The following is a 13,943-nucleotide window of genomic DNA, read 5'->3' as shown; positions in this document are numbered from 1 at the left end:
TTTGGGTGAATGGAGCATAGTTACACTGCTGGTCCACAATAAACATAACTATGAGTATAAAATAACTTTACAAAAATACAATAATTTCCAACAGGGTGCAAAAGAAGCCCAACATCAAGCCTCCTGATTTGTGGATCCACCATGACACAATGGAACTGAAAGCTTTAGAGCAGAAGAATGGCCAGAGCAGCAGCTCGTCGCAAGACCCGCTGGATCAGGACTCGCCGCCGTCCTCGGAGCCTCCTCAGCTCGCAAGGGTCAACACAAGCTCGATAGATAAAAGAACCTACGTGCCCTCGTACCTGTCGCAAGGTAAACCCACCACACTGCTCGATTGCACCTATACAAGCGCAAGCATTTTGCTTTTTGGACCTGTTTCGAGTCGTTTCCCCTGGCTTTGACCTTTGCTTATAAACCTGCATGATACTCCACGTTGCACCTTGATTGTCCCTCTCGCCAGGTGGCAGTAGCACCAGCAGTCGCCTCAGTGACGATGATAGGTCATCCACGGTGCGCCGATCTAAGCCAGTGTCTGTCCATGTGGACGCGTCGCTGCTGCACATGGACCCAGGTATGTATCCTCTGCACTAACTCTGCTCCTGCACAGCTGCAAAAATTAACTTGGAACTGTGTTCAAAACGTATCGCTAGCCCCAAGTCTGAATTATATATAATTTGAATGTAAATATGTGCATGACCTCTTTTCTGTGTTTAAAGTGTGGTGTTGTTACTTAAAACTTCACTTGTCATTTGAAACCTGCCTAGAAGCAGGACCTAAATTTATATTATATATATAATTGTACACATGAAGTGGAAAAATTGGCAGGGAGATATTTTGGCAGCTCTTTTTTAAATTGTTTAAGTTGTGATTGTGGCTATTTTAATCGCTCGGTACGATTTCTAATGCTCAGGGGCAACTTTAGTTTCAAGCAATGATCCCAGGCCGTACCCTCGGACTCAGTACACCGTCTCCAGAGCCCACGTGACTCTTGACCCAGGCACCTCAACAGTTGCATGTAAGTCTTTGAGATATATCGAAGATGTGGAACAATTCGGTTCACCATCTCATTGTTTCAGCGTCAACAACCATCTCCGAAAACCCCTACTCCTTGCAAGGAGGGTACGACACCGTGGACAGACCTCACGCCCATGCAATTCCTGCTAATTACAAGTACTCATAAAATATATATGATAAAATTTCTTTTTTACTAAATTTTTACTCGAAATTCTAGTGTTCTGGCGGGTACAAGTGGAGATTCGGGAACCTTGGGCAAGCGCATGCAGGGTCACCCCCTGAAGAGTTTCAGCGTGCCAGCGCCGCCGCCCCAGGCCGGGACTGGCATCAGGCAGTCTGGCAGCCCGTTCAAGAACAAGCTGCCATCGACAAACCAGCTGCCGTCGGGCATGTCCTCTCTTAAAAGAGGCTCAGAAGCTGGTCGTGCGTCAACGTGCACAACCCCTTTGCTCACACCTTCGTGGGGTGAAAATGAAATGCCAACTGAAAGCACAAGGCTGCAGGTTAGTATTGAATTTGTTTTGCCTGAGGAAAAATTGAGATCTGAAGACTGTATATATCTTCGAAGGTAGCAGTCTAAAACAGCCTTATTTGGGTTTTACTAAATTTTGAAAATTAATGTCATCTGATTAAACGTTAACCATTTTGTTAATTAAGTGTACCTCCTAGAGTATAAGGGTATCACATAATCTATTTCAATGTCAAATCAGTGTGTTATTTAACCTAATTTAAATTAACGTTACCAAATTCTTTATCCGCAGCCTTCACTGAGCACTGAAGAATTGAACCAGGAAATGGCAAACCTGGAAGGCTTGATGAAAGACTTGAACGCCATAACAGCTAAAGAGTTTGAATGCTGAGATCTCATCCTTGAAACGTAAATTATAATGTAAATAGATTATTTGTAAAAAGAAAAGAGACCCGGAATTTGTGTCTGCTGACCGATTCATGGGTCAAGCTAGCTAAAAACCACGTCCAGCTGACCTTAATTGTAAGTGACATGACTAACGCATTTTCACCAGGTGCGCAAGTTTTTAAATTTATATAAATTATTAAGAATAACACGTTGACTGATTTTATATAATGAGCTAAATTGTAGAAGCACAACAGCTTTCTATGGAAAATTAATACGTCTGGCTGGAAAAACGTTACGCTACTTACAATGTGTTGTAAAGATGTGAATAAAACATAATGCTTTTGGTTGTAATGAAATTTTACACCTACCTCTTGGATGCTTTTATGAGAGAAAGAAATGTGCGTGCCATAATAAGGAGAACTTAATTTTCATTAAACTGACTAATTTTAGAGTATTACTTTTCATGTACTTTCAGGCAGCTTTTCTGCATTTTATACTTTTGCAATAAACAACGGCAGCTAGCGTAGCAACAGCTAATCAATCAATGAATTCATTGATGAGGAACAAACACACCACACTTGAGAAGCATTATTTTTCTGTTAAAAATCTTAGGAAATGTAGGTATTGCAAAATTAGCTCACTCGACGGTATCTTCGTACAAACAGCCATTATTTGTATGGATATTTAATCATTGCCATGTTGGTAAGTGTCGCCTATTCATGTAAATCTCTTTGCCCATTTTATATTTATCCTACTCCTCACTCTCTATTTGTATCTAAAAATCTTCGTGACAAAAAAATATAACGTGAATTGTGTTTTGTATAATTCAAGGCGGAGTTAATAATAAATGGTTGATAATATCACTTGGGTCTATTTGTTTGCTTTCCTGAGGAAGAAAACGACTGCAATTATGTTTGGAATTTCTCATTTTATTATAATACTTCATCTCGCATTATATAATTAAAGAAACCTTTCATTTATCACAATATTACAATCTTAACAATTGACTAAAATCCAAAAATTGAACTGACTTCTTGCACTACCTTTAAATAAAGAATATGTTTTAATTAGGGAATATTGTTGGCATCTTGAAAGACCAAATATTTTGTGGAGCCACTTCAAAATAGTAGTTTGGGTGGAATCTATGGATAATTCTAATAATTAGCACCTTAGGAGATGGTCGATTTTATACTTAAGAATCAAAATAAAAAAAATTAATTACTATGTCAAATGCGTTGAAAGCATTCTATTAATTTAAGTGCAAAGATAATATTATGACTCGCTTTTTCAAAGATCCAAGAAGTGTACTTTTGATAATAAAATAATAAGTTACTTCTAGCATGCTAGTTAGGCGAGGATACAAATACGAATACAGAGATAACTTTTTGATTGAGATTACAGGGCTTTGAGTTAAACATACCTCATATGAAATTTGATGTTTCAAAAATTGGATCTAAATAGTATTTGTGTTTCATAGAAACATTCTACTCCAATATTATTCGTTCCAGCACCTCAGCTTTCTTGCAGAACCAGCACCAGCAATTCCAACAAAACATGTAATAGCATTCTCTATGTTAGCACACAAATCAACAATTTTGGTAACAGCTCTTTTTGATATCAACTGTCGTCAAGTTTGAAAGATAAAAGTTGTGACTGACGCAAGATAAAATAAAATTTCAGCCTGTCCAAGATATTAGAAAATACTGACAAAAGCACCAGGCCCGAGTTAAACAACTAAAATCCTCACAGGGAATGCGGCTTGCTATCAGTTATTATCAATTTACTTGGTGAATCACACTTTTCCTTATATACTCTTTGATTCTAAACGGGAAGAGAATCAGCAGGCTTCATCGGCTGCTCTTTTGCTACATTTCACTCTTTCAATTAGGCCAGGATCGAAGAATGTGTGATGTAAAATTAGTAAGTTTTCTAGATCCACGAGCAAAATTTGGACATATCAGCCAGTACAAATTCTGATTTTGCTTCAGTAGGAACCTTAGGAACAAATCTTCAAGGGTTATCGTGACCCGGAGTCAATAAATAATGAAGCAATGTGCGGCTGAAATCGAAATTTGAGGTGAAAAGAAACAGGCAATGGTAGCAGAACTAAATACCTCAAGTGACTTCTAGTTAGAGCTGTTGAGATGGATCAGGGATTAAATATTGTTGCCAATTTTTGCTCACTTGAAGTCACGGTACGAAATTAAGCTTTAGTTAATGATGGTGAATTACTACATCATAATTGAGGCATTCCCTTATTTAGAGTACGATTGCACAACCTCTTTTCAGTCGACTTTCTGCCTCGGTAAGGCTAGTTAATATTCACCACGCTATTTGTGCACACAAACCCTTCATTTAACCAGTTAAATTAATTTTGCAAAATGCAGAACCTGCTGACACGCATCATCCAAAAATCGCATTAAACTGTAGTGAAAAGTAAGTTTTCTGGCTTTACAGGCACTTGAAATGTTCACGTATCAAACACATATCGGGGCTTTCTTGCCCTTCTTGGTGGGTTTCTTGGCGGTAGGCACCACTTTGGGACACACGAGGCCGGGGTCCTGCACGGCGGCCCACACCGTTCGCAGGTCGGTGCTGTTCATGTGATGGCTGGTGAACAGCTGGTTGCGGTACGCGCACGCCTCCAGCTTGCGCTTCTGGTAGCTGAAGCCTCCGTGGTCGTGCGGCCGGATTTTGGCTGCTTTCGAGCAGATACCTGTGATGTACACGTCTTCCAGGTGGAACAGCGGCGTGTGCAACGCTGCGTCAAACAGCTTTTTTACCACCCTTGCCGACATCACGTATCCTGTGCCAGACAAGTACTTTGGATACCTCCGGCCTTCAAACATGTACTTCGGAGCATACCTGCAATTTGAATTTAACAACAATTTACCCCCGCTGTCATGGGAGAATCTACCATGTTGAAAATTTAATGGAAGATTACCAAATGAAGAGATTTCTTCTGTTATGAAACTACATTTCTTCTAACATTATACATTTTAATTATTATCTTTTGTGAATTTGTGAAACGTAAAAGGAAAAAGAGCGTATCCTCTAGATAGAATTTCCCTTGCTTACATCGAAACTCACTGTAATCTCCTTTATCATATTTGAAAAAATAATAATCGGAAATTAAATTTATTATCTCACTGTGACAGTAAAGAAACACACAAAATCAAATCCATTTTATAAATCCAGCATTTTGAAATAACTAAATTTGATAGTCTAAATGTATCTGGTCTTTTGATTTTTGACACCGACCGCGCCTTTTAAATTAAGGCTCTACATGGAGACACCAAAACTGGTCGAGTTATAAAATAACTCATTGCATAAATGAGGATGAAGTCTTTTTATGTCAATTTTTCAACAAACCTCTAGTGGTATCAGGGTTAGCAAAAATCCGCATTTTTACGGAAAACCCCACTGCGTTGCTTTTTTTCTGCAGGAATTTTGCGCATTTTTCCGGAACACTTGCATTTGTATTCAAGATAAAAAAAAAATCGCACGGTGTATGACCATTATGGTGGCTGCCACAGGGGAGCAATGCTTGCTGCCACCTGCCACAGCCGATAAACTCGCTAGATACTTAAGTATGATAAACTATTACTATCGCTTCATGCCAAAACCAATAATAGGGATTTTTACGAAATCAGTATAAAAGCCACTGGTTTCACCAACAGACTAAAAATGTTAACACTAATAGTAATTTTACAATATTTCTTACTTTTTTGGTGCGAAATGTGACCTTATTGGGGTTAATTTTGGAAAAATACGGAAAACCCTAAAACTAGTGTTTTTTTCCAGCTGGTTTTTATGCAAAAAAAACTAGTGCAAAATTGAAAACCCCTGAGAGCGTTACTAGTTTTGATTTGATCTCGCTAAAATCAAGCTAAATTCCCAAAATCGAGTTTTGAAAATGAGCACTGCCTATAAAAATTGTCAGACACATAATTCATTGCCGATTAGCTACTCTAATAAATAACCATTTCCAGAGACTGACGTTGTGACGCATTTGGTAAATTCACGGCTAGTCTGCCATTTAAATTCTCTTCATTCAACCCTGTGTTCATAGAGGTCAACCAAATCAGAACCGAAATTTCAAGAGCGTTTTTCTATGCTAGCACGACACGCCTGTCCCGTCTGTAATTTTAGTTTTCAATTTTATATCTTGCTCGACTGAAACCTCGTTTTCAAATACTGTGATAAACGAATACATTTATGCCATTTCCTCAAATGATAAAACCAGCCACAAGTAGTGGTCCGTGCAGTGATTATTTTGCTCTGAAGGTTATTTTTTTAAATTAATTAATCCTTATCAAGACCATATATGTCACGCATATACAAAAATTTAATGAAAAACTCTACATATTTTTATTGTTAGACACGGTAATGGAAAATTATTTGTTAAATTTACGAACTAAAAAGTTTCAATGTGTTGATACTAAGTTGAAAATATATTGTACGCAAGATTATGGTAAGAACAAATTGAGTAATATTCCTAAAATGTAACTGGAAATATTCTGTTTGTTGTAGACAGTTTAAATTAACTGTGCAGAGATACAAATAGCATATATATAATCAATTGTACCCCTTGATTTTTCTCAATTTCGGCAAACCTGGCTCTGTAAACACAAACCAAGTCCTTCTCACCACGTGTTTAGTTTAAGGAATGGTTAAGATATATTTTATTTAGGCAAGCGAGCATCATGGAAGTCAGCCAGCAGCCTCTTTGGCGTCAGTCGTCAACCCTGTCCAATTGATTTTGTTTTTCTTTCCTTTTTTTGACAGCGGTCACTATCTTCTTTTTACTCAACAAAATTCGTATCTCTGAATAGTTTATTTAATTTTTCTAAACCTGACCTTTCAATTTAAAGTAAATAGACAAAAAAAACTTATGGTTCCAACTTAAACTGTTTTTTGATGTCATTCTTAATCAGTTCATGAATTTTTAAATTGGAATTAAGCTTCAATTTGACATGAACGCAGTATGTTCAAATACTTCAATCTGCTAATACAATAACTAGATCATTCTCTTTATATTGATTATTTAGTATTTGATTACTTGTCTAAAACTTGGCAAAGTTGTCCTGCAGAATATGAAACTAAACAACTTACCACTTGCTTCGGGCGTTGGAGATGGGCTGCGCGTTGCAAATTAGAGTTCCGACGAGCAACTCACTAAGCGAGTCTGCAAAATCTGGCAGAGAGCTTGTCAAGGTGGTGGCAGGAAGCTCGACAGCAGTGGGTTTCGCGATGCGGGGACGGAATTTGGCCAGGTCCTCTTGGAGGTAGGTGATCAACTTGGGCAGATTAACGTACATGTCGTCGTCCGTCTTCATCACATACTGCGCGTGTCGGCAGTGCGAACGCACCCACTTCAGCAGCATCACTGACTTGAGGGTCAGGTTGTTGTAGGTGTCGAGGAAGCCTTCTTGAATGATGTCGCCGTACTTGCCGCTCTCTGCTTCCACCTTGTTCTGCAGCTCGAGCGACTCCGTGTCGCCAAGCAGAAAGGCCAATCGCAGCGTCTCATCGCTCACGTTGGCTGGCGAGCCTAGAAAGAGACACGGGAGTTGCAAATGACTGGGAATTAGGAAAGCAACATTTTTTGTTTTATTCAATAAGAATTCAGCAGTGAACTTCATTGGAAATCGAAAAATTAATACTTACAACAGTATGGACAGGTACTAACTGATCAAGTACAATTTTGTTAATGAGTAATTTTTCATTAGTTAAAAAATTGATGGAGATTTTCCGTTAAGTATGAATCTTTGAAATTGCTTTAAAAAAAATGATGGAATTTTGGATTTGTGTGTTTTTGCAGGCAAAGTTGTGTTACAGGGACAATGAGTTAAGCTTTGTTTCTTGCGGTCCCCCGTTTTCAATGGCCATAGGGATTGACAGTCATCTGAATATCATTTTGTGGTATACGGATTTTGTTTCGCAGGTTAAATACTGCTGATCAGACCTGAGTAGCCGGCCAGAACAGCTTATTTTGTGCGTGAGAACGTGCGAGGTATTTTATAATCTCATCATTTGTTCACTTTTAGTCGCTCAACACATAGTAAAGCCATTGAGAATATTTCTTATAATTAGTTTCAAGAAATATGTATGCATATTATTTGCAAGTAAATCAGCAAATGGCCAGTTAGAGTCTTGAGCTGGAAATTCAATTTTTCCTCTTTGGCGAGAGGGCTGTAGGTCAGTGAACTGGAGTGGCATGCATATGATAATTCAGTCGGTTTTGATCTGTCGCGACGACTCATGCATTTAAATGGCGAAAGTAAATTTCCTCGCAGCTGCATAATAAGCCGCACTTGGTAAGTGATCCATTCGTACCCCATGTTTCTCGGATGGCGAGGCGCGCGTCAAAGTTGTCGACGCTGGAGCAGACGATAACCAGCAAGAGAATGGGTCCGCTGGAGGCACATATCGAGGGTTGTTCTATAATGGCAGTCAGATTGTCCGGCTGGACGTACTCGCGCAGGTTGCGGCTCGAGTTGCGTTCCCAACCGGCGACGGGAGCTGCGGAGTCGAGGAAAAACAGGAAAATTAGCTCCATATGCCAGCAGACGACGTTATGAAAAATAAACTAGTTTGTATATTTACAGAGCGTTGGCAAAGATAAATCAGCGGGCGGGGGCGAGAGAAATGAGAGCGCTAATAGTTTAAGTGCCGACACCAGTGCGATAAACACGCAAAATGTGTTTGAACCCGCACGCCGAAAAAGAATTTAAAACATGTGGAAAAGTAAGTGTGGCAAAACAAGTGGGGGGAAACGACACCAAAACACATTTTGTCACGTTAAAATGCCTGCGAAATCGATGGAAAAAGTTTGTGTCAGTGACATGCTGCAGTGAGAAAAATTACAGTGAAAATCGATTGTGTGGCTATGAAAGGACAAGTGAAGCAGGAAAGGGAAAAAAGGGAAAGCATCGAGTTCGTCCATCGAGCTCGAGCATCGTCATTCCCTAATGACGATGCATGTTGTGTTTCGCTATTTTAGTGATCTGTTAGGTGAAATGTAAAATAAGGAAAGGTTCGTCAACACCTAGAAATGTCTAAGTTTCGTCCAGTCTTGCAAAATCTCTAAATCTATGTCAAGTCATTTCTATGATCTATATTTAAGTACGATGGATTATGAGGTTTTTAATCGCGATTTAAATATAATATCATTATTTTTTGCGTTTATAAAAAATACAATTTTAAAGCTTCGGATTTTTACACCACTTTAAGATCTGGTAGTTAATTTTTAAAAACTGTAATTCTACCAACATTATTAATTTCAAATTAGTATTCAGTATGAGCAGACAGATAAACTCTTTGAGTGGCTGAAATGTCCAACACATATTAAGTACAGCAACAATGTATAATCCAAGTTTGAAAGTCAGAGTCGAGAAGCCACCTGCAATCAGAATACAATAGAATCGATTTCCTGCCACCGGACGCGAATTAATGAGTTTGTTGGCGAAATCAATGATCGCGAATCGAGCGTCTTCAGGTGCACGCATCACAAACTAGCAAGCACACCCAGGTGAGAGTGGATTACTAACTTGATTTTGCCAACAACAGCAAACGGTAGCAGATGAGAAAAAGAGCAGAGAGCAAGAGAGAAGGCGAACACGCCACGCACAAATAATGCATTTTGCTCCAACCACCAAACACAGTCACACGCACGCACACAAAGAAGGGCGAATTATATGATGGTGTTCTGAGCTGAGTGAGAAATCGGCAGCAGCGGCAATGCATTTGTTCGGCGGCAGCTAGAAATACTTAACTTGGGGTCCAGCTTTACGATGAGCACGAACGGAACCGCGGCTCCAAAATTCGCCCCAAAAGCCTGAAAGCCACAAACAAAAAATATATGGCGTGATTCTCAGATTCTACGGCTTCAGATTCCACAACCTGTTCTAAGCAAATCGGAGCAATTATGAGCTATTCTTTGTTCACGTTGAAAATCGATGCCCGCCAGCAAGGGAGTGTAAATATTGCTGCTCACACGTAACACAGTTTTAATGCTTTGTACACAGTGAGAGTAACTATTTGCTAGTGTCGTAATTCATGTGTTAATGTCTAATATCGTGTCGCTTGCTCATGCGGGAAGGCATACGCCTTACATATATATTCGCATACTCAACCGTTTCATTTTTGAAATATCTACAGACTCACACAAAAATTTAATTAAAAAGGATTAACCAAGATAAAATCGTAAAAAAAGATTAAAGTGAAAAATTTCTGGGGAACTTGAGGTTAACAAAATCCTTCAGTCTTAATTTGCAATACATACCAAAATTTTGCCCAACTTTGCGTTCACCGTAATTAAGGAATGTAAGGATTCCATCACTCACCGCCAGAGACACTTTTTTGGTAACTAACAATAAGTGACGCAACATAACACTATCCACGTCCGTTATATATTATTTTAAGTGCTCAGATGTTACTAAACATTTTGAATGTCAGAATGCAACATGTCCAAAATATTACCTCAATTAGCATTTTTGTAATCGTTTCATTATTAGCTTCTTTCTTCCATTAATTTCAGTTTAAATCACATAGGCCGTTGATAAACGCGTCTAGCGCCTAGGAAACAGTGTGAATGTGCTGCTTGACTGTCTAAAATATAAATCTGCTGATTAAGCAGGCTCGAAAAAGTATATCATTCAGAGTTTTTTTTGTGCTCTAGAAATAAAAAAGGGTAGAAAAAGAAAAAAAAGAAAAATAATTCAAGACTTTTTTGCCTTTTTTTTTTTGCTTAATTATATAAAGTTTTGTAAATGAACAAAAGAAAAACATGCAACCTCGATTTATTGCGCTGTTTCATAATATGGGGGATAAAGTAATTTTTGCGTAACAAAAATGTTACAATAGGAAAATTTTTTCTCAATATTCACGAAGATTTATGAAGAATCGCAGCACATACAACATGCAAAATTGTTGCAAAGACAGCCTTAAGTTAATGGATATGGAATGGAAACACGAAATAATGCAAAAAGGAGTAGAACGTGGCTCCAAGCAATTCCATTATGGGATCAACTGAGCGCGGATGGCTGACTGAGGCATGAATCGGGACGCAGCAGCTGCAACGTTATAAAAAAAAGAAAGAGGCAACACGATCCCACAACCAGCAGTGATGAAAAATGAAACCGATCCCCCTGTGGCTTCCTCCAGAAAAAAGCAGGCAGCCACCACCCCAGAAGCTGCATCACAATTTTATGTTGGCGGACAAAACGAAAACCAACGTGACACAGGGAGCTTGGAAATGGAAACAAAACAATGGAGAGGCGAGTCAACTTACCCTCTCGAACCTGGACGTGGTAGTAGACGGGGATGTATAGTAGCGCGAGTAGGAAGAGGAAGATGCAGCAGACAGCGAAGATGGGCGACCGTCTCGGCCCGACGGCGTACTCGTCGTCGTCGGCCAGCAGCAGTCTCGTGTCATCCGCCAGCCCGTTGACGTTATTGCACTTGTCCACCAGCAGGGCCGAGTAGATTTGGCCCCGCGAGTACGCCCGACCCATCTGTGGACATAACAAAGGCAGATGTCAAGCAAAGGAAATCACAGTGCGACTCTGCATATTGATTCAAGGCGGTTGGCTGCCTTTGAGCCGCCGCCGTCACGCACACAATCGAATATCATGCTTTCATTCGCAAAAGGTTCTCTTCAAACGATTCCAGCACGGATTTTTTACCACCTAAAAGTCAATGAGTACATGCAGCATTGACAAATTTACGGAGATCAGGAAAACTGTTTTGGGTGGCTGACTATGAATGTTTAAACTTCAATTTTTAGCATGGCTTCATTCTCAAAACATATTTTCATAACGAATTGTTGGGACAGATTCTTGAGTAAATACTGCTTGTAGTAATAATTAAAGCAAAACTTAACAGAAAATTTGTGTAAAATAATTGTTACTTTTACATGAAAACTAACTAAAACTAAGGAAAAAGCTTAAAATTTCCCAGCCTGCCGTTTGAATGTTTGAGGAAATTCGGCTCAAAATTATCGGGTTTGCTGTTATTCAAATAAATATATGAAAAATATTTAATCTAATCTGATAAAGTTGCAATAAGGAATATCATTAGAGACCAGGAACAAAAAGTGCTTAAAATACTGATACCATGTCGTAGGAATAGAATAACAGATTGGAGGATATCTATGTTGTGTGTGGGTTAATTGCCTCTACTTTTCTTAAAATGCAATAAGCCGATTTAGGAAGTAAGACGATCAAGAAAACGGTGATCTACAGAAGCTTTATCATTTGTATAAAATTGAAACGCTTCTCTGCTAAACGAAAAAAAGCATATCGAACAAATTGGAAAAGCAGAAATCTCTCGCACCTGAAAGCAGCCAAACTGAACACCCAAGGAGAGAAGAAGAAGAAGCGACCAACATGCACTAGACGATGTTGCTATCTAGAGATGATGAACTCGATAAATGCACTTTTCACACACTGGAGGTAGAGCAATATATATTATGATGCTGGTATGTTGAAAGTAAATGTTTACTTATATAATCACGACTAGAGCTGAGGCAGTCAAATATGCCATTTAACTCAAAATGCAGCCATAAATTCGAAAGTAGACTTTCAGTTTTCAAGGAGATATTTCGGGGTATTTTATTTGATTTTAGGCCTCACGGAATGGATAAAAAAGTAATAATTATTAAAGGACACACGAATAGCAGCAACAACTCCGAACCAGATGCATTATCTAAATGACCGACCCATAAAATGCGTGTCGTGAAAGCCACCACACGAATAGACAAATTGGCTGCGCGCATATATTTGCAACTAACTAGTCGCTAAATTCGATTTGCCTGACGCCACACAATACACAAACATGCAAATTGCAAGTCGCGTGTGAGTCTTAACTGACATCAATTGCCATTTAATTGAGCCGATCAATTTATGTGTGTGCTCAATGACTTGACGGTTGCATTTCAAGCTCCAATCGATCACAACTCACACCGTGGCTATATTATCTTATTATCTAGCATCATTTATGACAACATTGCAGAATCAATTCACACCGAGAACACAAACATTATTTAAGGAAATAATATTAAACGTTTTGAAGACTTCACTCAGTCATTTGGTGTTTTGAAAATTTGAAATAAAAAAAATTCAAATATTTCATTTTTTCAAAAATTAATATTTCAGTAATACATAGATGCATGTATTTTTTTAATGGAATTAAGGTAAAAAAAATTCACGTTACGTTAAGCTGATGAAACTACTGTCCTAATTTAACCAAAAGACGCGTAAATTTAAATATTCGCAGCACAAAAATTTGCCAAAGGGAAATTCTACACGTTTCATAAGGGATTTTATGTTCTATTTTCGCACAGCTAAGAATTGATTTCAACATGATCTTGAAAGCTAAGCGTTTTATTGAAAATAAGCCTCACCCAGTGTTTGTATCGGGGTGGCTTGTTCTTCCTGAGGGCGGGAAGCTGGTAAGGAGTGAGCAAGGGTGACGGCTCAGGTGGGTCGACGTTCCTCGGGGAGGCCGCGGCTCGCGCTACCCTATGCAGGCTGGTTGTTTTCAGCCGGCGTTGAGGTACGGCATCGTCGTCACTCATCAAAACGCGATGCCTTTTTCTTACGGCTCTTCACCGTCGTGGAACGCATGTTCATATGCAGTTGCGATCACTCCGGACACTGCAGTGTCGCATTTGAGCTGTGATGAGCTGCAGTGGTCACTCTTTAAATTTGCTTAGAACGCCATTTTCGTTATCCATTGCTGCCAACAGACGGAGTGAAAAAACAAGTTCGGTTCATTTTCCTAGGAATTTCAAATTTTTTGAAAAGAAAGTTCATACATATTCAAATTTTACTATTTGACTTTTTTTAGATATTAATGCAATTTTTGAGTCGCCCTTACGTCGAAACTTTACGATATTTGTTTCCCTATGTTGGCAACATTTTCTTTGCTTACATCTATCTGCATTGGCTGCGCTGGGCTGAGTGCTGTGAAGCCTGCCTTTTATCTGCACTCGCCCTCACCCCACAACGTTATTCACTTGCTAAGCCATGGTCAATTTTTGGCACATAGCCATGATCCGGGACTATCT

At 39.1% G+C, this 13,943-nt stretch overlaps 2 protein-coding genes across 4 annotated transcripts in view; one reads left to right on the top strand and one right to left on the bottom strand.

Annotated features, from left to right (window-relative positions):
- fra (frazzled) overlaps positions 1-2,737 on the top strand; it is a 34,444-nt gene extending 31,707 nt beyond the window's left edge. For 2 of the 3 annotated variants that reach the window (XM_065476327.1, XM_065476326.1), the window contains exons 13-18: positions 95-312; positions 461-571; positions 911-1,015; positions 1,077-1,170; positions 1,232-1,517; positions 1,776-2,737. In XM_065476327.1, coding sequence (XP_065332399.1) covers positions 95-312; positions 461-571; positions 911-1,015; positions 1,077-1,170; positions 1,232-1,517; positions 1,776-1,874 — 913 coding nt within the window. In that variant the 3' untranslated portion in view covers positions 1,875-2,737. The remainder of the gene's footprint in view (positions 1-94; positions 313-460; positions 572-910; positions 1,016-1,076; positions 1,171-1,231; positions 1,518-1,775) is intronic. The other variant, XM_065476329.1, reaches the window with a different exon arrangement.
- Positions 2,738-2,778: 41 nt separating this feature from the next.
- On the bottom strand, positions 2,779-13,598 carry LOC135934513 (beta-1,3-galactosyltransferase 1-like). The gene is made up of 5 exons (XM_065476330.1): positions 13,278-13,598; positions 11,166-11,388; positions 8,210-8,395; positions 6,986-7,424; positions 2,779-4,735 (listed from the first exon to the last, which is right to left on the bottom strand). Exons 1-5 carry the CDS (start codon positions 13,449-13,451, stop codon positions 4,348-4,350), a joined length of 1,410 nt encoding a protein of 469 aa, XP_065332402.1. The 5' UTR covers positions 13,452-13,598; the 3' UTR covers positions 2,779-4,347.
- Between the last annotated feature and the right edge of the window lie 345 nt (positions 13,599-13,943).

This window comes from Cloeon dipterum, chromosome 1 (genome assembly GCF_949628265.1).
Source record: "Cloeon dipterum chromosome 1, ieCloDipt1.1, whole genome shotgun sequence".
Lineage (NCBI taxonomy): Eukaryota > Metazoa > Arthropoda > Insecta > Ephemeroptera > Baetidae > Cloeon > Cloeon dipterum.
This window is presented reverse-complemented; position numbering and strand designations above follow the sequence as displayed.